General features: G+C 44.8%; 1 protein-coding gene across 2 annotated transcripts in view; it reads right to left on the bottom strand.

Moving 5' to 3' along the window:
* The window catches only part of adamtsl7 (ADAMTS-like 7), a 62,171-nt gene that overhangs the window by 32,194 nt on the left and 6,506 nt on the right, over nucleotides 1-23,471 (bottom strand). For both annotated transcript variants that reach the window (XM_058387501.1, XM_058387500.1), the window contains exons 6-7: nucleotides 23,090-23,192; nucleotides 21,542-21,678 (exon numbers count right to left, since the gene is read on the bottom strand). In XM_058387501.1, coding sequence (XP_058243484.1) covers nucleotides 21,542-21,678; nucleotides 23,090-23,192 — 240 coding nt within the window. The remainder of the gene's footprint in view (nucleotides 1-21,541; nucleotides 21,679-23,089; nucleotides 23,193-23,471) is intronic.

The raw sequence follows: 23,471 nt of genomic DNA on the forward strand, positions 1-23,471 counted from the left end.
AAAAGCTGTGGTGTTGCTGCTAAAAGCTGTGGTGTTGCTGCTAAAAGCTGTGGTGTTGCTGCTAAAAGCTGTGGTGTTGCTGCTAAAAGCTGAGGTGTTGCTGCTAAAAGCTGAGGTGTTGCTGCTAAAAGCTGAGGTGTTGCCAAAAGCTGTGGTGTTGCTGCTAAAAGCTGTGGTGTTGCTGCCAAAAGCTGTGGTGTTGCCAAAAGCTGAGGTGTTGCCAAAAGCTGAGGTGTTGCTGCTAAAAGCTGTGGTGTTGCTGCTAAAAGCTGAGGTGTTGCTGCTAAAAGCTGAGGTGTTGCTGCTAAAAGCTGAGGTGTTGCTGCTAAAAGCTGAGGTGTTGCTGCTAAAAGCTGAGGTGTTGCTGCTAAAAGCTGTGGTGTTGCTGCTAAAAGCTGTGGTGTTGCTGCTAAAAGCTGTGGTGTTGCTGCTAAAAGCTGTGGTGTTGCTGCTAAAAGCTGTGGTGTTGCTACTAAAAGCTGTGGTGTTGCTGCTAAAAGCTGTGGTGTTGCTGCTAAAAGCTGTGGTGTTGCTGCTAAAAGCTGTGGTGTTGCTGCTAAAAGCTGTGGTGTTGCTGCTAAAAGCTGTGGTGTTGCTGCTAAAAGCTGAGGTGTTGCTGCTAAAAGCTGAGGTGTTGCTGCTAAAAGCTGAGGTGTTGCTGCTAAAAGCTGAGGTGTTGCTGCTAAAAGCTGTGGTGTTGCTGCTAAAAGCTGTGGTGTTGCTGCTAAAAGCTGTGGTGTTGCTGCTAAAAGCTGAGGTGCTGCTAAAAGCTGAGGTGTTGCTGCTAAAAGCTGAGGTGTTGCTGCTAAACACTGAGGTGTAGTTTCTAAAAGCTGAGGTGTTGCTGCTGTGGTGTAGCTGAGGTGTTGCTAGAAGCTGAGGTGTTGCTAAAAGCTGAGGTGTTGCTGCTAAAAGCTGTGGTGTTGCTGCTAAAAGCTGAGGTGTTGCTGCTAAACACTGAGGTGTAGTTTCTAAAAGCTGAGGTGTTGCTGCTGTGGTGTAGCTGAGGTGTTGCTAGAAGCTGAGGTGTTGCTGCTAAAAGCTGAGGTGTTGCTGCTAAAAGCTGTGGTGTTGCTGCTAAAAGCTGAGGTGTTGCTGCTAAAAGCTGTGGTGTTGCTGCTAAAAGCTGTGGTGTTGCCAAAAGCTGAGGTGTTGCTGCTAAAAGCTGAGGTGTTGCTGCTAAAAGCTGAGGTGTTGCTGCTAAAAGCTGAGGTGTTGCTGCTAAAAGCTGAGGTGTTGCTAAAAGCTGAGGTGTTGCTGCTAAAAGCTGTGGTGTTGCTGCTAAAAGCTGTGGTGTTGCTGCTAAAAGCTGTGGTGTTGCTGCTAAAAGCTGTGGTGTTGCTGCTAAAAGCTGTGGTGTTGCTGCTAAAAGCTGTGGTGTTGCTGCTAAAAGCTGTGGTGTTGCTGCTAAAAGCTGAGGTGTTGCTGCTAAAAGCTGAGGTGTTGCCAAAAGCTGAGGTGTTGCTGCTAAAAGCTGTGGTGTTGCTGCTAAAAGCTGAGGTGTTGCTGCTAAAAGCTGTGGTGTTGCCAAAAGCTGAGGTGTTGCTGCTAAAAGCTGAGGTGTTGCTGCTAAAAGCTGAGGTGTTGCTGCTAAAAGCTGTGGTGTTGCTGCTAAAAGCTGTGGTGTTGCTGCTAAAAGCTGTGGTGTTGCTGCTAAAAGCTGAGGTGTAGTTTCTAAAAGCTGAGGTGTAGTTTCTAAAAGCTGAGGTGTAGTTTCTAAAAGCTGAGGTGTTGCTGCTGTGGTGTAGCTGAGGTGTTGCTAGAAGCTGAGGTGTTGCTAAAAGCTGAGGTGTTGCTGCTAAAAGCTGTGGTGTTGCTGCTAAAAGCTGAGGTGTAGTTTCTAAAAGCTGAGGTGTTGCTGCTGTGGTGTAGCTGAGGTGTTGCTAGAAGCTGAGGTGTTGCTAAAAGCTGTGGTGTTGCTGCTAAAAGCTGAGGTGTTGCTGCTAAAAGCTGTGGTGTTGCTGCTAAAAGCTGAGGTGTTGCTGCTAAAAGCTGAGGTGTTGCTGCTAAAAGCTGTGGTGTTGCTGCTAAAAGCTGTGGTGTTGCTGCTAAAAGCTGTGGTGTTGCTGCTAAAAGCTGAGGTGTTGCTGCTAAAAGCTGAGGTGTTGCTGCTAAAAGCTGAGGTGTTGCTGCTAAAAGCTGAGGTGTTGCTGCTAAAAGCTGAGGTGTTGCTGCTAAACGCTGAGGTGTAGTTTCTAAAAGCTGAGGTGTTGCTGCTGTGGTGTAGCTGAGGTGTTGCTAGAAGCTGTGGTGTTGCTGCTAAATGCTGTGGTGTTGCTAAAAGCTGTGGTGTTGCTGCTAAAAGCTGTGGTGTTGCTGCTAAAAGCTGTGGTGTTGCTGCTAAAAGCTGTGGTGTTGCTGCTAAAAGCTGTGGTGTAGTTTCTAAAAGCTGAGGTGTTGCTGCTGTGGTGTAGCTGAGGTGTTGCTAGAAGCTGAGGTGTTGCTAAAAGCTGAGGTGTTGCTGCTAAATGCTGTGGTGTTGCTGCTAAATGCTGTGGTGTTGCTGCTAAAAGCTGTGGTGTTGCTGCTAAAAGCTGAGGTGTTGCTGCTAAAAGCTGAGGTGTTGCTGCTAAACGCTGAGGTGTTGCTGCTAAACGCTGAGGTGTTGCTGCTAAACGCTGAGGTGTAGTTTCTAAAAGCTGAGGTGTTGCTGCTGTGGTGTAGCTGAGGTGTTGCTAGAAGCTGAGGTGTTGCTGCTAAATGCTGTGGTGTTGCTAAAAGCTGTGGTGTTGCTGCTAAAAGCTGTGGTGTTGCTGCTAAAAGCTGTGGTGTTGCTGCTAAAAGCTGTGGTGTAGTTTCTAAAAGCTGAGGTGTAGTTTCTAAAAGCTGAGGTGTTGCTGCTAAAAGCTGAGGTGTTGCTGCTAAAAGCTGAGGTGTTGCTGCTAAAAGCTGAGGTGTTGCTAAAAGCTGAGGTGTTGCTGCTAAAAGCTGAGGTGTTGCTGCTAAAAGCTGTGGTGTTGCTACTAAAAGCTGAGGTGTTGCTGCTAAAAGCTGTGGTGTTGCTGCTAAAAGCTGTGGTGTTGCTGCTAAAAGCTGTGGTGTTGCTACTAAAAGCTGAGGCGTTGCTGCTAAAAGCTGTGGTGTTGCTGCTAAAAGCTGTGGTGTCGCTGCTAAAAGCTGAGGTGTCGCTGTTTTTTCCACTTTCACTTTTTCTCCATTGATACAGGATTTCTCAGATATTTTTAGATTCCAGTAAAACAATTCACATTTAGTCTGAATCTCTGCTGATCAGCGCTAATCTGCTAATTGAGTTGATTAGAGTCAAGTGTAAAGAGCTTAGATTTACAGGCTGCTAAACAGGCTCCGGGATCTAAGTGTGTCAAAGTCAATGAAATTTTAAAAAAAAAATTGATTTAATATCCAATAAAAATAGGGGAAAAAGTGGAGTAAATTTAACATTCGCAGCTGCTCTGGATGTTCTCCATCGAGGACTTGAAGTAATTGAACTGTAAAATCCTGATGCTTTACTTCTGCCTGGAGCATTTTGCTGTGGATGGTCCCACATGGACGAAAGATTTACACTCCACACACACACACACACACACACACACACACACAAAGAGACCAGTTCGAGCACAAGCCTCACGGTTTCTCAGTGAATACTTTCACCTTGACTCTGTAGATTTCTTTTAATTATAGTGCTTATGCGCTTATTTACTTCTCATAGACTGTACGTCCTGTAGACCTGTATTCTGAGGAGGATGTGTTGGCTTTGGAGTCTGGTTCCTCTCACGGTTTCTTCCTCACACCATCTAAGGGAGCTTTTCCTCACCACAGTCGCCTCAGATTTGCTCACTAGGGATGATTTTGTCTAACATCTAGGACTTTGGTACTATGTTCCTTATGTTCAGTGAAGCTGCTTTGAGACAATGTCCAGTGTTAAAAGCGCTATAGAAATCAAATTGAACTGAATGTTATTTACAGAGCCTGCTCAATATGGCCACCATTTTTCTGCTGGACCCTTGAACAAGGCTCTTAACCCTCAGTTGTATAAAGTGAGATATATTGTAAGTCGCTCTGGATAAGGGCGTCTGCCAAAATGCCAGAAGTGTAAATGCTTCGAGTGTGTTTTAGAGTAAAAGGGATAGATAAGCACAGATCTGGACATCTGAAACTATTTTAGAAGCTTTCTTTTATTTCATAGCTCTATCTTCCTACCTCTCTCTCTCCCTTTCTTTCTCCCTTTCTCTCTCTCTCTCTCTCTGTGCTTCCGAGTACATAGCAGGTTCATCTCTGGGTTCAGAGCTGACTGCCTGATCGCCCACAGAGACACGTCCTCCAAACTGGAGGATGTTCATTTTTTACCTCACGATTTAACGAGGATTTAAAAACCTCGCAACGTCTCATCAGATCCTCAAGTCTTGATTGTTATAGTTTCCAGAAGTGTGAAATTATTTCTGGCACGGTGTAAAGTAACCCTTCAGGTTTGCCGAGCGAGTGAAACGCGAGAGCCAAAAGTACATTTCAAAAACAAAACTCTCGGGTACAATTTACGGCTTGGTGAAAATCCTGAGGCTTAACAACTGGATTTTGTAATTGTGTACGTTTTTATGGCTACAGTAATTACTACAGCTCATACTTTTTGTACGGAAATTTGGACGAGTCTTTAGATCCGTGATGAGTGAGCCAGAGGCGAGAGTGATGAGAAAAAAATGTCCTGAGAGGACATGAGGAAGAAACTCTGAGAGGAACCAGATACAAAAAGAGCAGCTCCAGATGGTTCTAGACGGTCTTTATGATCACAGCAGCATCCAGGTGAAGTTATCCACTGAAGAAATACATGGATACCAGGGAGATCCATAGTGTGAAAGGAGAAGTATCAGCAGGAGCAGTAGACGTGTATCAGCCACAGGGAAGCCACAGCAGCAGACGGATTTTAGTGCTGAGATTATTTATGATGCCTGTGAGCTTTTCTCTCCATCACAGATGACAAACGCTCCCTCCATCCCTTTCCCCGGTTCAGAGCTCTGAGCAGCAACATGGCTGCTGCTGTGCACTTGTGTGAGACTGAGAGATGAGAGATAGTATGTTCAGATGTGATAGCTCCATAGTGGCTGGATTTCAGATCCCCTGTCTCTCAGTTTAACAAGAGCACCACAGACACCCGGGACACAATGCATAAACCAGATGGACTTATGGGACACGGAAGAGAGAGAGAGAGAGAGCGTGAGCACATGGGACAACTCAAGAACCACATGTTATCTGTTTTTTTTCTCACAAAACTGGATTTCTCATACACCCTCACACCCACATGCAACCTTCCCAATCGCACATCCAAACACTCTCTTCCTTCTCAAAAGGAGCTTTTTCTGCTCCAGCGTATGAAACTTCTGGAGGCCGTTTTCCCCTCTCGGAGGAAGCCTGGAACACAGGATCGATTCAGGTAGCAGCAGGAAGTTTTTCCATGGTTACGGTGCAGCCGGGGGCAGGGGGGTTAGTTTAAAGTCACTTTGCGAGTCTCTAGGCGTGTCTCGAATAATACTCTTAATCTGCATTCCTGGAATGAATCAATACTGAAGTGAAATAAAGCTCATAGATATGATATGATGAGAGCACAGAGCTGTCAATCAAAACAACAACAACAAAAAATTGTGTATGATTAAAACGAATCGAATTTCTCCATCAGCTTTTCCGCAAAGGAGCTGCCTGGGAATGGCGTACAGTACCTCTCAGGCTCCTGGGAAAACCGCTGGAATGAAGCTGTAAACTAAACTCTTCACTCCCTAATAGTCAAACCTGACTAAAGGAACGGCTCCAAAAACAACGCCGGTATTCCGGTGCACAGGGAAGGCAAGTGACGGAATTGGGTTACACCGTGTACAGCACAGCATTCTATAAGAATTTTCTATAAGAGCAGCTCTAACAGCTGTATTAATGCGTACGTTCTGATATGTTGGCATTTCTATAGTAACAAATCGATCGCAGGGACTTTATGATGATGATGATGATGATGATGATGGAGACATGGAATCTAAACCTAATCTTCTTCTTCTTTCTGCTTTTCCCTTCAGGGGTGGCCTTCTGCATCCTCAACACTTGCACCCACTAGCTTCATATCCTCATTTATTCCATCCATATACCTCCTCTTTTGCCTCCTGCCTGGCAGCTCCATGTCCAACATTCTCCTACCAATATACTCACTCTCCCTCGTCTGAACATGTCCAAACCATCTTAATCTGGCCTCCCTAACTTTGTACCCCAAACGTCCAACATGAGCTGTCCCTCTGATGTACTCGTTCCTAATCCTGTCCAACCGTGTCACTCCCAAAGAGAACCTCAACATCTTCAGCTCTGCTACTTCCAGCTCTGACTCCTGTCTCTTCCTCAGTGACACTGCCTCTAAACCCTACAGCATGGCCGGTCTCACCACTGTCTTGTACAGCTTACATTTTTCTATCACACAGAATTCCCGACACCTTTCTCCACCCATTCCAACCTGCCTACACTCGCTTCTTTACCTCTTTCCCACACTCTCCATTACTCTGGATCCCAAGTACTTAAACTCCTGTACCTTCTTCACCTCTTCACCCTGTAATCTTAATCTAATCTAATCTAATCAGGAGCTTGGTCAATTCATATCATTAAATGTAACCGTAAAAGGATAAACACTAAACCATAATTAAAAATCATGTCATCAGTGATGTAAGAGGAATAAACTACTTCAGGATGTTTAACTACAGAGTGGAAAAGATAACTCTGCCTCTATTTTGTGTTAATTTGCATAGTTATAATGAAGAAAGAGTTTTGATCCTGGCTCTGATCCTGTTCGTACACAGCAATCGCCTCTCATCCTCACATACACGGGTTCTTTATAACAAAGATTCCTTATAATCTGAAAAAACCTCCACAAAGCCGTAGGATTTGTCTGCTGTTTTGCTCCTTGAGCCGTGTGGAATTCAGGCCATTGAGGTGAAGACCAAAACAAACCTCAGAGAGAGAAGAAAGAGAGGCTTTCCCTTCTTCAAATATTGGCTGTATTCATTCATTAAGGGCTGCATTCAGAGTCTGTGAAGTTCAGAAGGTACAGCGATGTTTACACAGGGAACAATTTAGACCAGATTTACGCAGGTGCTTAAGCCGATTTTCTGCTACATCGACATGTCTACATATATGAAGCCGAGTTAAACAGGAGCAAGGCTTTAAAGGAACAGTACAGTGTTTAGTAAGATATTCTACACTTCACTCAGTACTTGCTATAATGAAAATCTCAGCTCAGGAAACCTGCACAATAAGAAAGATTTTGTTTAAGAAAAAATAATGTGTTCAGATTCCTTTAGGGCATGTGCACATGTTAAATCCAAACCTCAAAGTGTTTCCCTGTCAGAAAGACTTCTGAGTCTTAAAAGCACCCTTTATATCCAAATATTACACTTGAAGAACCATTTTCTTCTAGAAGTTGCCTCCCAATCCACATTCTGATTCAATTTTCTACACTATTGTTTAGAATAAATAGTGTGTATTCACCCTGAAAACTCCAACTCCAATTGCACTTGAAGCACCTGGATGATGCACTTTTTCACCCGAAAAAACCAAGCAAACTCTTCATGCTTCTCTTATCTTAGAGATAAAGGGGCAGGGCTACCAGGCACTGATGATGAATGAGAAAACTTTTTCAAGATGGCTGACTCCTCATCGGTGGACGAGACCTCTTAACAATGTCTTTTAAATTAGCTCAAGTACATTCCGTGATTTATTTAAAAAGGGTGCTGGTGGCTCAGTGGTAGGTTTCTCACCTACCATGCAGTGCCAGTCCCAGGCCTGGATAAAAATGGGAGGGTTGTGTCAGGAAGGGCATCTGGTGTAAAACCTGTGCCAAGTTGTTGTGTGGATCAGTTGGTCTGCTGTGGCGACCTCTCACAGAGGGGATCGACGACATTGTGTGATTTATTTAACAAACATTTAAAAAATTCTGCTGAGGCAGAATCACGTTGCTTGCGTTTGCCGTTGTCCTTTCCCGTTGTCCTTTCCCGTCACCTGGAAAACGGCTTATACATCCGGTTAGCAAGAAAAGCGTTAGTGTTCCATTTGAGATGATATGAACCTTCAAAAATTCATTATTCACAAGATGCTAGAGTACATAGTGTATAGTGCAAAGTGTGTAGAGTATAGTACATCATTTGGGACACAGCCTGAGGGGATAGTTGTGTGGATTTAGTCCTAGATGATCAGGCATGATAAGATCATGCCCTAAAGGCATGATCAGGACATTTAGATGATACCTGAAGCGATTGATGCATTTAAACTCACTGATACAGATACTGATAGGAAACAGAGAAAACTAGTTAGCATTTAATCAATCCAAGATGAACATCTTATTTAGCTCTTACAGAACATCTTATTTGGCTCTGTTTATGTTCCTTAGATAATATAATGGCCAGGAAAAGTGCACACGTGCATGCTCATTCACTTATAATGGTAGCTAGCGGATTAAGTGCATTCGCTAGCAGATACAGTGCATTCGCTAGCAGATAAAGTGCATTCGCTAGCTGATAAAGTGCATTCGCTAGCAGATAAAGTGCATTCGCTAGCAGATAAAGTGCATTCGCTAGCTGATAAAGTGCATTCGCTAGCTGATAAAGTGCATTCGCTAGCTGATAAAGTGCATTCGCTAGCAGATAAAGTGCATTCGCTAGCAGATAAAGTGAATTCGCTAGCAGATAAAGTGCATTCGCTAGCAGATAAAGTGCATTCGCTAGCTGATAAAGTGCATTCGCTAGCTGATAAAGTGCATTCGCTAGCTGATAAAGTGAATTCGCTAGCAGATAAAGTGAATTCGCTAGCTGTATTAGTTGCCCTGAATCAAAGAGTTGCAGTTGAAAAAGGCGAATTTAGTTCCAGCATTTTCCCTGTGTCTGAATCCCAGGTGAACATACTGGGAAAGTTTTTGATTTCCTCTCACCTCCTGTAGCCTGAAAACATTTTTTTTGCTGCTGAGTTTGGTTGCTGCTGTGTACAGCTAGCGATGATAACTCCCATGCTGATTTTGTAGGTTTAAGATGTTTTATCAGGTTACTTGTGTTGTAGAAACATGCTGAAGTCTCTCCTCTTGATATTTTCTCAGAGCAGAGTTCACCCTGAACTACGCCCAGATCATTTTTCGACGTCTATCGATTATCTGTCATAGCACACACTTGGATTGCGTCATATATCACCACCTGGAGTCAGAGTTTGAGTCAGAAAGTTGGATAAAACTCTGTGGTGAGTGATGAACGGCATTCTTTCATCCTTTACTCACAAAGATGCTGCAGATAGAGGTTAGGTTGGGGGGAAAAAACTGGACTCGTCCTCTATAAACTGCCAGAAGGGTGATCAAGTGTTCTCTGCTGAAGCTGGTGTGCATGCAGCGAGCTGTCTCACCTTGAATCACTCAGGGTTTACTGGAGTGGGAGAAACATTTACGGATTCTCATCCGAGCCAGAAAACGTTGAAATCCTTCCTTCTTTGCTGCAGGAGTAACTGCTACTGTTACATGACAAGCTAAAAATCGCAGCGGAGAAAAAAATCGAAGACGGAGAGTGCCAAAAGGCACAGTTAGTCATGCTCTTGGACAGTTTTTGAGGAGAAATGCTCACACGGAAAACAGTTACAGAGCTAAGCCGTGCTGGAGAGTCAACAAGTACAGGGTTTTGCTTTCTTCATCTTTACAGGATGTTAGAGAACTCCAGCTTGTCTGGAGCCAAGAAGAGATTGAAGAGATTCATGTTTGATCTCCAGCCTGAGGGCCAGTTCCAAAATCTCTTGTAGTTTTTCTGCCTGAGAGAGACGAGGAAGCCGGCCCTTGTGGGAAAGTGGACTGTGCCCGCTCTCTGATTTGAGTGCCTGCATCCCTCCAAAAACAAGCTCTACACACAGTTTCATCATGAACACCACCACATGACATATCTGAGGTCGATTTTATTTGCAGATTCGTTCTGACACTGTTGTGATGTTGGAGCATTAAAACAACCACAAGTGCTCTCTCTCTCTCTCTCTCTCTCTCTCTCTGTCTCCTGTCTCTCTCTTTCATTCTTATTCACTCTCTCTCTCATTCTTATTCTCTCTCTCTCTCCTGTCTGTCTTTCATTCTTATTCACTCCCTCCAGTCTATCTCTCATTCTCATTCACTATCTTTCCTGTCTCTCTCTTTCTCATTCTCATTCACTCTCTCTCCTGTCTCTCTCTCTCTCTTTCTCTCACTTCTGTCTCTCTCTCTCCTGTCTCTCTCTCTTTCACTCTCTCTCTCCTGTCTCTCTCTTTCATTCTTATTCATTCTCTCGCTCCTGTCTCTCTCTCTCTCTCTCTCTCTCTCATTCACTCTCTCTCCTGTCTCCTCTTTCATTCTTATTCATTCTCTCGCTCCTGTCTCTCTCTCTCTCTCTCTCTCTCCTGTCTCTCGTTCTCATTCTTATTCAGTCCCCCTCTCTCTCTCCTCTCTCACTCACTCACTCTCTCTCTCCTGTCTCGTTCTCATTCTTATTCAGTCCCCCTCTCTCTCTCCTCTCTCACTCACTCTCTCTCTCTCTCTCTCTCTCTCTCCTGTCTCTCTTTCATTCTTATTCACTCCACCTCTCTCTCTCTCTCTCTCTCATTCACTCTCTCTCCTGTCTCTCTCTCATTCTTATTCACTCCACCTCTCTCCTCTCTCTCTCTCTCTCTCTCTCTCTCTCTCTCATTTTTATTCACTCTTTCTCTCTCTCTCTCTCTCATTCACTCTCTCTCCTGTCTCTCTCTCATTCTTATTCACTCCCCCCCCCTCTCTCTTGTCTCTCTCTCATTTTTATTCACTCTCTCTCTCTCTCTCTCTCTCTTTCTCTCTCTCTCTCTCATTCACTCTCTCTCTCATTCACTCGTTCTCATTCTTATTCACTCCCCCCCCCCCTCTCTCTCTCTCCTGTCTCTCTCTCTCATTTTTATTCACTCTCTCCCTCTCTCTCTCCTGTCTCTCTCTCATTCTTATTCACTCCCCCCTTCTCTCTCTCTCACTCCTGTCTCTCTTTCATTCTTATTCACTCTCTCTCTCCTGTCTCTCTCTCTCTCTCTCATTCTTATTCTCTCTCTCTCTCTCTCTCTCTCTCATTCTTATTCTCTCACTCTCTCTCTCTTTCGCTCTCTCTCATTCTCATTCACTCTCTCTCTCCTGTCTCTCTCTCCCATTCTCATTCACTCTCTCTCTCTCTCTCTCTCTGCGCATGCACGGCGGAGAGGCGAGGGTGGCGTGTGGAGCGCGCAAATACTGGTTTCTCCCCTCAGTTCCCCAGCTAAGAAAGTCTTGTTGTCCAACGTCCCTCCTTTTATTTCAGATGAAGCTATCTGTAAAGAACTGTCTCGGTACGGGCGAATTGTCTCCCCCATTAAGAGAATCCCTCTTGGCTGTAAGTCCCCACTGGTTAAACACTTGGTTTCTTTTAGAAGAATGGTCTTCATGGTTTTTAAAGAAGGTGTGGAAGAGCTGAATGCTGTTTTTAAATTCAGAGTTGAAGGCTTTGACTACAATCTATTTGTTTCTTCTGATACAGATATTAAGTGTTTTAAATGTGGAAAAACTGGTCATCTTGCTCGGGCCTGCCCTGAGAGGCAGAGTGACCCCGGTGTTTCTGAGCGACCGGGGCAGGACGCAGCTCAGTCGGCTGGGGTCGTTCCCCCTGCGGCTACAGTTCGGCCGGCTGCTGAGGGCCCCAGAGCTGCTGCTGCACCAGACCCAAAAGAGAGTGAGCCCCAAGCCCAGCCTGCAACCCAGAAGCCCACTGGAGCTGCAACAGCCCCGGAAAAGCCATGCACGGCCGAACCGGCCGCGGAAGAGCCATGCTCAGCTCAACCGGACCGGGAGAAGCCGTGCTCCACTGAGAAGAGCTCAGTGGGTTCTGGAGCAGTGCTGGAGCTGCCTGCGCTGGCAGAGGCAGGCACGGAGGTGCAGAGCGAACGCCCGGAAACACCGGACACTACACCAGTGCAGGGGGACGGGGGAGACGTGGATATGGTGGATGAGCCCGTCTTTAAAGTGCCGAATAAAAGGAAAAAGCAAGGTAAGGGACGGGGAAAAAAGCAGGCAAAAAAGGACACAAAGATGGGGGAACGAGAATCAGACAGTGATGACTGCATGTCAGACTCTGTTTTAATGTTCGATTCTCAGGAGGAACAGGTTAATGTTGTGTACAGTGCTGATGATAAAGAGTTTTTAAGGAACACCAAATGGCAGAAAAATGTAGCATTAGAAGAGTTTCTCCCAGACCGTAAGCAGTTTATTCACGACGTTAAGTTCTTCAGAAGAGAAGGTGCATTCATTGATGTTGAAATTTTCCGTCTGAAGAAACTGATCACAAGAGTGAATAAGGAAAACTCTGATGATGACTAATGTGGTGTTTTTTTATGGTAGAGTGGTTTTTACCCTCTGTTTAATTTTATTTATTTTATTTATTTTTATGAAAGGAGTTAATATTGCGAGTTTAAATATTAATGGGGCAAGAGAGCAAATCAAGAGAGCTAAACTGTATGAAGTTTTAAAGCAGAAGCACATTGACGTTGCCATGCTGCAAGAAACCCACAGCGATACCAGCAATGCTGCTGATTGGGTGAAGGAGTGGGATGGGTTGGTGATTTTAAGCCATAACACAACGCTCAGTGGTGGTGTTGCCTTGCTCTTTGCTCGCAGTTTTATTCCTTGTTCTTATTCAGTTGAAGAATTTTTAAATGGGAGGTTTTAGTTTTTATTTGTGTGTACACTCCCACCAGTGCAGTGGAGAGGATGATGTTTTTAGATACTCTGAACAATGTCATTGCTGACTGCAACACTGCAGAAATTTTAATTCTGGGTGGTGATTTTAACTGTACTACAGATATTTTAGACCGGAACCACACAGAACCTCACATGGCTTCCCGTAGGCGTCTGTGGGAGATGGTGGAGGCCCACGAGTTGAGCGACATATGGAGAACTTTTCATAAGAACAAGAGACAGTACACGTGGGCCCATGCCATAGATAACACACTCTCCCTGGCGAGATTAGATCGTTTTTATGGTTTTAAGCATCAGCTGACGTTTTTTACAAAGTGTTTTATTGTTCCAGTAGGTATCTCTGACCACAGTATGGTACAGTGTACTATTACTAAAGAGAAGGTTAAACCTAGGAGTGCCTACTGGCATTTTAACACTGCTCTTTTAGAAGATGCTAATTTTAGGGAGTCTTTTATTTTTTTATGGAATTGTTTTAAACATGAGAAGGCAGCTTTTAGTTCACTTCAGCTGTGGTGGGATGTGACAAAAGCACAAGTCAAAGAATTCTGTCAACAGTACACTCTCAATGTCACAAGAGACATTGTTAGATCTCTGAAAGCTCTGGAGATAGAAATAGTGGAGCTCCAGCGTCTGGAGGCCACTGGAAATCGAGGGCATATTGAAGCCCTCAAACGTAAAAAATCCAAAATGAACGACCCGTTAGACATTACAGCACAGGGGGCGCTGGTCCGCTCACGCTTTAAAAGCACTGCTGAGATGGATGCTCCTTCAAAGTTCTTTTTCAGTTTAGAGCAGAAGAATGGACAGAAAAGATTTATACATGCTGTGCAAACAGAATCAGGGGATCTCGTATCTGAGCCCACTGACATTCGCCAGCAGACAGTAAGCTTCTACTCGAAGCTGTACAGCAGTGAGTGGTCAGGGGCACAAGCGGTGGAGGACAGCTTCCTCATGGACCTGCCAAAGCTCTCTGAGCAAGCGGCGAGAGAGCTAGACAGGGAGCTGATGCTGGAGGAGGTTCATGAGGCTCTCCAGGGGATGGAGAATGGACAGGCGTAAGGTATAGACGGTCTCCCTGTCGAGTTCTACAAGGCATTCTGGGCCGTCATAGGGCAGGACGTGCTGGATGTCCTACGGGACAGCGTACGGAGAGGTGAACTCCCGTTGAGCTGCAGGAGGGCCGTCCTGACCCTGCTACCGAAGAAGGGAGACCTGACCCACCTGAAAAACTGGCACCCGGTCTCACTACTGTGCACTGACTGCAAGCTGCTCTCAAAAGCATTAGCCTCGAGACTGACTAAGGTAATGGAGCAGCTCATTCACCAGGACCAGACGTACTGTGTGCCTGATAGGTCCATATTCGATAATGTGTATCTAATTCGTGACATTTTGGACGTCTCCAGGCTATTGGGCTTAAAGACTGGTCTGATTTCTCTAGATCAGGAAAAGGCTTTTGACCGGGTTGAACATGAATATTTGTGGAAGGTGCTGGAAGCCTTCGGGTTCAACCCAGGTTTTATAGCCATAATCAAGGTGTTGTACAGTAACATTGAGAGTGTACTGAAGGTTAATGGTGGTTTATGTGCTCCTTTTAGAGTGTACAGAGGGATCAGGCAGGGCTGTTCCCTCTCTGGAATGTTGTACTCTCTAGCTATTGAACCTCTTTTAAATAAGTTAAGAAGTAATCTCTCTGGTTTTAATATGCCACATGCTAATGGCTCAATATGTTTATCAGCTTATGCAGATGATCTGGTAGTGATGATAAACACACAAAATGATGTCAATGTTTTAACTGATATTTTAAATGACTTTCAAATTTTATCCTCCGCCAAGGTTAACTGGTCTAAAAGTGAAGTCATTTTAGTTGGGGAGTGGGAAGGTGGGCAACCGTCACTACCAGGAGGCTTAGCGTGGAAAAGAGGTGGTTTTAAATACTTGGGTGTCTACCTGGGGAACAATGAGTTTTTAAGTAAAAACTGGGAAGGTTCTGTAGGAGCACGTGAAGGGCAGACTGAGCAGGTGGAAGCGGCTGGTTCCAAAGATGTCCTACAGGGGGAGAACGCTGGTCATCAACAACCTCGCCGCGTCGTCCCTCTGGCACAAGCTGGCATGCGTGGATCCACCGCCGAACCTGCTGGCAAACATCCAGGCCCTGCTGGTGGACTTCTTCTGGGACGGTCTACACTGGATTCCACAGAGTGTGCTTCATCTGCCGAAGGAGGAAGGAGGACAGGGGCTGGTCCAGCTGTCCAGCAGAGCCGCAGCCTTCCGCCTCCAGTTCATCCAGAGACTCCTCACTGGACCCGGAGACTTAGTATGGAGAGCAGCAGCCAGTGGACTACTACGCATAGTTCAAGGACTGGGGCTGGACAGAGCGTTGTTTTTAATGGACACAAAAATGCTGGACATTTCTGGACTACCAGCCTTTTACCGTGGATTTTTAAAAATTTGGAACTGTTTTAAGAAACAAAACAAGGGCTGTAGAACGCTACACTGGCTGCTGGAGGAACCTCTGGTGTACGGCGGGAGACTGGACATCTCCAGTGTGACCGTCCCTGCACTGTCCAGAACTCTCATCTCCTCAGGGATTATAACGCTCCGGGAGCTTGTGAACATCGCGGGGTCGGACTTGTCGAGGGCAGAGGACCTGGCAGCGTGTATGGGACTGCGGTCCCTGCGTGTTGTCAATCAGCTCCTACACCGCTGGAAATCTACATTGACATCAGAGGAGCGTGTTCAGCTAATGGACTATTCACACACAGAGACTGGTCCTACAGGACGAACCCTTTCCCCAGCTGAACATCGCTCCTGACCTCGACGGGTGTGCAGGCCCCCTCCTGGAGTGCCGGGGTGAAGGGGAGATGGACTTTGGGTCAGTGTCGGGGAAGCTGCTCTACAGAGCGTGTGTAAAGGTTTTAAACAAGAAAAAGCTGTGTGGGAGGGTGGACACCCCATGGAGAAGTGTACATGGTTTTACTGATGATTTTAAACCAGAGTGGACGCACTGTATAAACCACCATTAACTAAAAAAGCTGCCGACCTCCAATGGAGGATTTTACACTGTATTATCTCTGTGAACTCTTTTATTTCTGTTTTAAATCCTGATATTGCACATGATTGTCCTTTTTGTTCACAGAGAGAAACAGTTTTTCATGCTTTTATTCACTGCTCCAGATTACTTCCACTGTTTGTGTTTTTACGGAGCATTTTAAGGGCTTTTAATGTTGTTTTTACTTTTCAGTGTTTTATTTTTGGTTTTAAGTACGTCAGAAAACACCAGTTCAGGTGCCAACTGATTAATTTTATATTTGGTCAGGCCAAAATGGCAATATACCTGAGCCGGAAAAACCAAATTGCACAAAGCACTGACTGTGACGCCATAAAAATTCTGAAAAGGCTAATGAAATCTAGAATTTCAGTTGATTTTAATTTTTATAAAAGTATGAATGACTTGGATGTGTTTAAATGTGTGGTGTTGTGATAATGTGTTGTGTTCTGTTGCAGAAAGGAAACTTAACTTTGCAGCAGAACTAAACTAATCACTCATATTTAAAATAATTTATTGACATTTATTTTAATACGTATTTATTTATTTATTTACTTATTTATTAAGTCACTGTGACTTTTATGTGACTTGTGTAAATAAAGATGCATAAAAAGTCAAAAGTCTCTCTCTCTCTCACTCATTCTTATTCTCTCACTCTCTTTCACTCTCTCTCTCCTGTCTCTATCTCCCATTCTCATTCACTCTCTCTCTCTCTCTCTCATTCTCTGACTTCTGTCTTTCTCTCTCTCATTCCCATTCACCCCTCTATCTCCTGTCTGTCTCTCTCTCTCTCTCTCTCTCTGTGCTCTGATTCAGTGTGTGTGTGTGTGCTCTGATTCAGTGTGTGTGTGTGTGCTCTGATTCAGTGTGTGTGTGTGTGTGTGTGTGTGTGTGTGTGTGTGTGTGTGTGTGCTCTGATTCAGTGTGTGTGTGTGTGTGTGTGTGTGTGTGTGTGTGCTCTGATTCAGTGTGTGTGTGTGTGCTCTGATTCAGTGTGTGTGTGTGTGCTCTGATTCAGTGTGTGTGTGTGTGCTCTGATTCAGTGTGTGTGTGTGTGCTCTGATTCAGTGTGTGTGTGTGTGTGTGTGCTCTGATTCAGTGTGTGTGTGTGTGTGTGCTCTGATTCAGTGTGTGTGTGTGTGCTCTGATTCAGTGTGTGTGTGTGTGCTCTGATTCAGTGTGTGTGTGTGTGCTCTGATTCAGTGTGTGTGTGTGTGCTCTGATTCAGTGTGTGTGTGTGTGCTCTGATTCAGTGTGTGTGTGTGTGCTCTGATTCAGTGTGTGTGTGTGTGCTCTGATTCAGTGTGTGTGTGTGTGCTCTGATTCAGTGTGTGTGTGTGTGTGCTCTGATTCAGTGTGTGTGTGTGTGTGTGCTCTGATTCAGTGTGTGTGTGTGTGTGTGCTCTGATTCAGTGTGTGTGTGTGTGTGTGCTCTGATTCAGTGTGTGTGTGTGTGCTCTGATTCAGTGTGTGTGTGTGCTCTGATTCAGTGTGTGTGTGTCTGCTCTGATTCAGTGTGTGTGTGTGTGCTCTGATTCAGTGTGTGTGTGTCTGCTCTGATTCAGTGTGTGTGTGTGTGCTCTGATTCAGTGTGTGTGTGTCTGCTCTGATTCAGTGTGTGTGTGTCTGCTCTGATTCAGTGTGTGTGTGTCTGCTCTGATTCAGTGTGTGTGTGTGTGCTCTGATTCAGTGTGTGTGTGTGTGCTCTGATTCAGTGTGTGTGTGTGTGCTCTGATTCAGTGTGTGTGTGTGTGTGTGTGTGTGTGTGTGTGCTCTGATTCAGTGTGTGTGTGTGCTCTGATTCAGTGTGTGTGTGTCTGCTCTGATTCAGTGTGTGTGTGTCTGCTCTGATTCAGTGTGTGTGTGTGTGCTCTGATTCAGTGTGTGTGTGTGTGCTCTGATTCAGTGTGTGTGTGTCTGCTCTGATTCAGTGTGTGTGTGTGTGCTCTGATTCAGTGTGTGTGTGTGCTCTGATTCAGTGTGTGTGTGTCTGCTCTGATTCAGTGTGTGTGTGTCTGCTCTGATTCAGTGTGTGTGTGTGCGCTCTGATTCAGTGTGTGTGTGTGTGCTCTGATTCAGTGTGTGTGTGTGTGCTCTGATTCAGTGTGTGTGTGTGCTCTGATTCAGTGTGTGTGTGTGTGTGTGTGTGTGTGCTCTGATTCAGTGTGTGTGTGTGTGTGCTCTGATTCAGTGTGTGTGTGTGTGTGTGTGCTCTGATTCAGTGTGTGTGTGTGTGTGTTCTGATTCAGTGTGTGTGTGTGTGTGTGTGTGCTCTGATTCAGTGTGTGTGTGTGTGTGCTCTGATTCAGTGTGTGTGTGTGCTCTGATTCAGTGTGTGTGTGTGTGCTCTGATTCAGTGTGTGTGTGTGCTCTGATTCAGTGTGTGTGTGTGCTCTGATTCAGTGTGTGTGTGTGCTCTGATTCAGTGTGTGTGTGTGCTCTGATTCAGTGTGTGTGTGTGCTCTGATTCAGTGTGTGTGTGTGCTCTGATTCAGTGTGTGTGTGTGTGTGCTCTGATTCAGTGTGTGTGTGTGTGTGCTCTGATTCAGTGTGTGTGTGTGTGTGCTCTGATTCAGTGTGTGTGTGTGTGTGCTCTGATTCAGTGTGTGTGTGTGTGTGCTCTGATTCAGTGTGTGTGTGTGTGTGTGTGTGTGTGTGCTCTGATTCAGTGTGTGTGTGTGTGTGTGTGTGCTCTGATTCAGTGTGTGTGTGTGTGTGTTCTGATTCAGTGTGTGTGTGTGTGTGTGTGTGTGTGTGTGTGCTCTGATTCAGTGTGTGTGTGTGTGTGCTCTGATTCAGTGTGTGTGTGTGCGCTCTGATTCAGTGTGTGTGTGTGCGCTCTGATTCAGTGTGTGTGTGTGCTCTGATTCAGTGTGTGTGTGTGCTCTGATTCAGTGTGTGTGTGTGTGCTCTGATTCAGTGTGTGTGTGTGTGCTCTGATTCAGTGTGTGTGTGTGCTCTGATTCAGTGTGTGTGTGTGCGCTCTGATTCAGTGTGTGTGTGTGCGCTCTGATTCAGTGTGTGTGTGTGCTCTGATTCAGTGTGTGTGTGTGCTCTGATTCAGTGTGTGTGTGTGCTCTGATTCAGTGTGTGTGTGTGCTCTGATTCAGTGTGTGTGTGTGCTCTGATTCAGTGTGTGTGTGTGTGTGCTCTGATTCAGTGTGTGTGTGTGTGTGCTCTGATTCAGTGTGTGTGTGTGTGTGCTCTGATTCAGTGTGTGTGTGTGTGTGCTCTGATTCAGTGTGTGTGTGTGTGTGCTCTGATTCAGTGTGTGTGTGTGTGTGCTCTGATTCAGTGTGTGTGTGTGTGTGCTCTGATTCAGTGTGTGTGTGTGTGTGTGTGTGTGTGTGTGTGTGCTCTGATTCAGTGTGTGTGTGTGTGTGCTCTGATTCAGTGTGTGTGTGTGTGTGTGTGTGTGTGTGTATGCTCTGATTCAGTGTGTGTGTGCTCTGATTCAGTGTGTGTGTGTGCTCTGATTCAGTGTGTGTGTGTGTGTGTGTGCTCTGATTCAGTGTGCTCTGATTCAGTGTGTGTGTGTGCTCTGATTCAGTGTGTGTGTGTGTGTGTGTGTGTGCTCTGATTCAGTGTGTGTGTGTGTGTGTGTGCTCTGATTCAGTGTGTGTGTGTGTGTGTGTGTGTGTGTGTGTGTGTGTGTGTGCTCTGATTCAGTGTGTGTGTGTGTGTGTGTGTGTGTGTGTGCTCTGATTCAGTGTGTGTGTGTGTGTGTGTGTGTGTGTGTGTGTGCTCTGATTCAGTGTGTGTGTGTGTGTGCTCTGATTCAGTGTGTGTGTGTGTGTGTGTGCGCTCTGATTGATGGTGTTTTAAGCATGTCAGGATGGTGGCTTTGTCACACAGCCACAACAGCCAGCTCAATGGCCATAAGTAACTTATGACACATAAAACACCAACAGCACTCCAACACATCACACATGACATCATTTATTCAGCTCCAATCATCCAATCAGCTTTGGCGCAGCAGCGCTGGCTGCACGCGTTGGTCTGTGTGGTGGCGTAATTTACGACGCTGACCTCTAACAATCTTCAACACCGTGCATTCCCTGGCAGCAAAGGCAAATCCCAGCAGCCCCCGCTCACATTCCGGCATGCAACAGCGAGACTAAAGCCAACGCTCCAGGACATGAGCCAGGTATCTGTTGTAACCTGAAGGGCATTACATCTTTACTCCGAGAAATATCCGCTTTTCGCACAGCCCCAAAGGATTTAAAACTGGCCAGTGGCACAGGGATCAAGTAGACAGCTCCACGAGCATCAATACCTCGAGTCACTGAAACCCAGCAGGGGTCACTAAGTCACACACAGCCCCAAAGGCGTCAGGATCCTCCAGTGTGTACAGAATCAAAGCCCTTAAGGCATTAGCACCTACTATAATCACACAGTATCAAATATCAAAATATCAGGGGTTCTTAGAAACATCAACAGTCCAAAATGTTCAAACTCTCCTGTCCACAGAGTTACATCCTTTAAGCCTTTAAAGCTTACTGGTAGCAAACAGAATCACACACAGCCCCAAACGAAAAGAAACCTACAGCCGGCTCACCGAGTCTCACACACACAGCCCTAAAGGCAGAAAAAAATACTAGTGAACCACAGAATTACACACAGCCCCAAAGGAAAAGAAACCTACTGGTTATCTACAGCCACACACACAGCCCTAAAGGCAAATAAACCTACTGGTGATCTACAGCCACACACACAGCCCCAAAGGCAAAGAAACCTACTGGTGATCTACAGCCACACACACAGCCCAAAAGGCAAAGAAACCTACTGGTGATCTACCCCTACACACAGCCCTTTAGGCAAAGATACCTACTGGTGATCTACAGCCACACACACAGTCCTAAAGGCAAAGAAACATACTCATGATCTACAGCCCCACACACAGCCCCAAAGGCAAAGAAAAATGTACAAGTGTCCCACAGATTCTAATATAGCCCAAAAGACAAAGAAACATACTGCTGTGATGTGGTGATCTGCAGCCATACAAACAGCCCTAAAGGCAGAATAACCTTATTGAGGCCCACAGTCACTCATTTCCACACATTCTCTCACACACAGAAGCACCTAGTCGGCACGTCATGTAATTTTCTTCCATGTAGGGAAGCCTATAGGGCACTGTATGAACTAGATAGACTTTATCAAGATCTCTTGCTTGTAAAAGGCACCCAGACTGCATTTTAGCAACCCCCCCCCATTTATCCATAAGGGCACTTGATCATGTTTCCTGCATTTTGTTTGCATCAAAAGTAGAAACTGTTGAACCATCAGCGCTTTTAACCATTCCAAAAGCTAAGAAATCAAGCAAACAAACAAACAAAAAACCCCAAAGCAAAACTAGATGTAGACAGAAGCCAAGTACAATAAAGAAGCCAAAACTAACAGATGTGTGTGTGTGTGTGTGTGTGTGTGTGTGTGTATCTTGGGCCTGAAATAACAACCATTCTTTTGAAAAATCTAATCCAGTTTGTAAGCAAAGCCTCAGAAGTCATACTGGGGATTTATATTAAATCTTTAACAATACTCGGTACTTTACTGCCTTCTGCTGGCCACTCTGCTCATGACACTTACTAATCACAACCTTTGTGTATATACTTACACTTTAATCACTTCTTTTACTTAATCCATTAATAAGATATTTCATTTATTATGCTGTAATATTTTTTAACCTGGATAAAAAAACACACTTCACACATTTCACTTCACGCAATCTACAAATGTCTACATTTTTCTCTCCCTCTGTGCTCCCCATGATGTCCTCTCTGTCCTACCTGACACGTCCCAGCCACGCAGATGGCCGTCTCGTTCTGTCCACACGGCGTCCCGTCGATGACCCGTCCCGACTGACGGACGTAGAAACGATGTCCGATCGCGCGGCAGTTGAGCTCGCAGAGCTGATCTCCAGGAACTGAGGAAAAATGACGGAAAAACACAATCACTGACCAAATAAAAACAAACCAAACACACACAGCATAATCATTACTGTCCATATACATAAGTGAGGAATGTTGTAAACACACAGAGGAATTCCCACAATGCCACCATGATGGGTTAGTGTCCCAATAAGAGTACAAAATACCCACAATGCACTTGTTTCTGGGAGACTCAGAGACAGATTTGGAATAAAAACAAACATGGGCCATTTTATTTACTGAAATTCTTCACAGCCAGTAGTTGAAGGGTTAAAAAGCGCCCTTATACTCTCAATAAATAATTTTGAAAGCACAGTTTCCTCTGAAAGCATTTTATTTCAGTCTAATAATAGCTTGAGACAAGGACATTAACGTGATGAGTAAAATATCTGAAATAAAATACCTGCCAGATTCGTCTCAGTCAGAGAGCGCGCTAATCACACGCTAACCAGAGAGCAATTACAGCACATCAGAGCTCGATCGGTGCCAAGAAAACATAACGACAACATAATAAAGGGTGGAATTCAATTAAAATGAAAATCTATTAAAGACTTAAAGACACCATAGTACAGTTTTATAGCGAAGGCTGTAGTAGAATTCACAGCTTTCAGAGTATTTCTCTGTAGAACTGTATGGATTACGTCGTCATCATCATTATAATCACGATCCTACCTTCTCAATATTAGAAATATGAAACCGAATGTGTCTCACAGGACACCTCACACCCTGGACACCATCTATTTGAACTTCTGCCATCAGGTAGATGATACAGATCCATAAAATCAAGGACAAATAGATTTATTCCACAGCAATAATCACACTCAATCGAACCGAAACCTAACATGCTGCTAGTGCAAACAGGGATTGTGCCATTAGATGTATGATATGACTGAATGTGATTTTCTGATCCTATTTTATGCGAACACTATTCTGTTCTTTTCTATTCTATTCATTTGCTTGCATGCAAACGGAAAGGTTTTACTTTTTTGGTTCTGTTTAAAAACCCCGTGCGATCTCTGTCCCGATCGAGCTGTACGTCTAAAATATGCACCAACATGACAGAACACTTTATCGCTGGCAAAAATAACAGCAGGACTAAAAGGTAACGTCACATTTAATAAACCTAATTTGCCTACATTCCAACCGCATTATTCACAATCCTTTCATTCATTAACCAAGCTGACACTTTGACACGTATCTCAAGCGCTGTCTTCTTATTACTGTCCCGAGAGTCTGTGTGATTCCTGTTGCCTGGTGATGCTAACACATAATATATAGAGCTCGAGCGGACGTATAAAATGCATTAAAGCCTCACGAACAGCAACATGCTGGTTCATATATCAGGGGGAAAAAAATAGATGGCAAAATATATGAAAGACAACGAATTTAAAGACATGAAAATCTCACCTTCGTTGAAAGGTTCCCATTCATAGAGCCGGCCCATGAAGGGGTGATTGTTATAGGAGGAACACTGGACGTCTCTGATATTCCTGCTGGCAAGGGGACAAGACTGACACACACACACACACACACACACACACACACACACACACAGAATGAGTGGAAAAAAGTGCTGATTTTGTGGATTTTTCACATTGTAATCATTCTTATACAGGTCAAAGATATTATCCCTAGAACGTATCCCTGCAACATGTTTCTGCAATAACTGATCAAACTGCTTCTAGCAAACCTCTCAAAGCACTTCATAACCAGAAGCACTTTCTAATACCTAATAAGTCCCACTCATTTAGCAATTCCACATATAATCCTTGACCTACGCTGTTAAAGC

The sequence above is a fragment of the Hemibagrus wyckioides genome, linkage group LG04 (genome assembly GCF_019097595.1).
Source record: "Hemibagrus wyckioides isolate EC202008001 linkage group LG04, SWU_Hwy_1.0, whole genome shotgun sequence".
NCBI classification, from domain to species: domain Eukaryota; kingdom Metazoa; phylum Chordata; class Actinopteri; order Siluriformes; family Bagridae; genus Hemibagrus; species Hemibagrus wyckioides.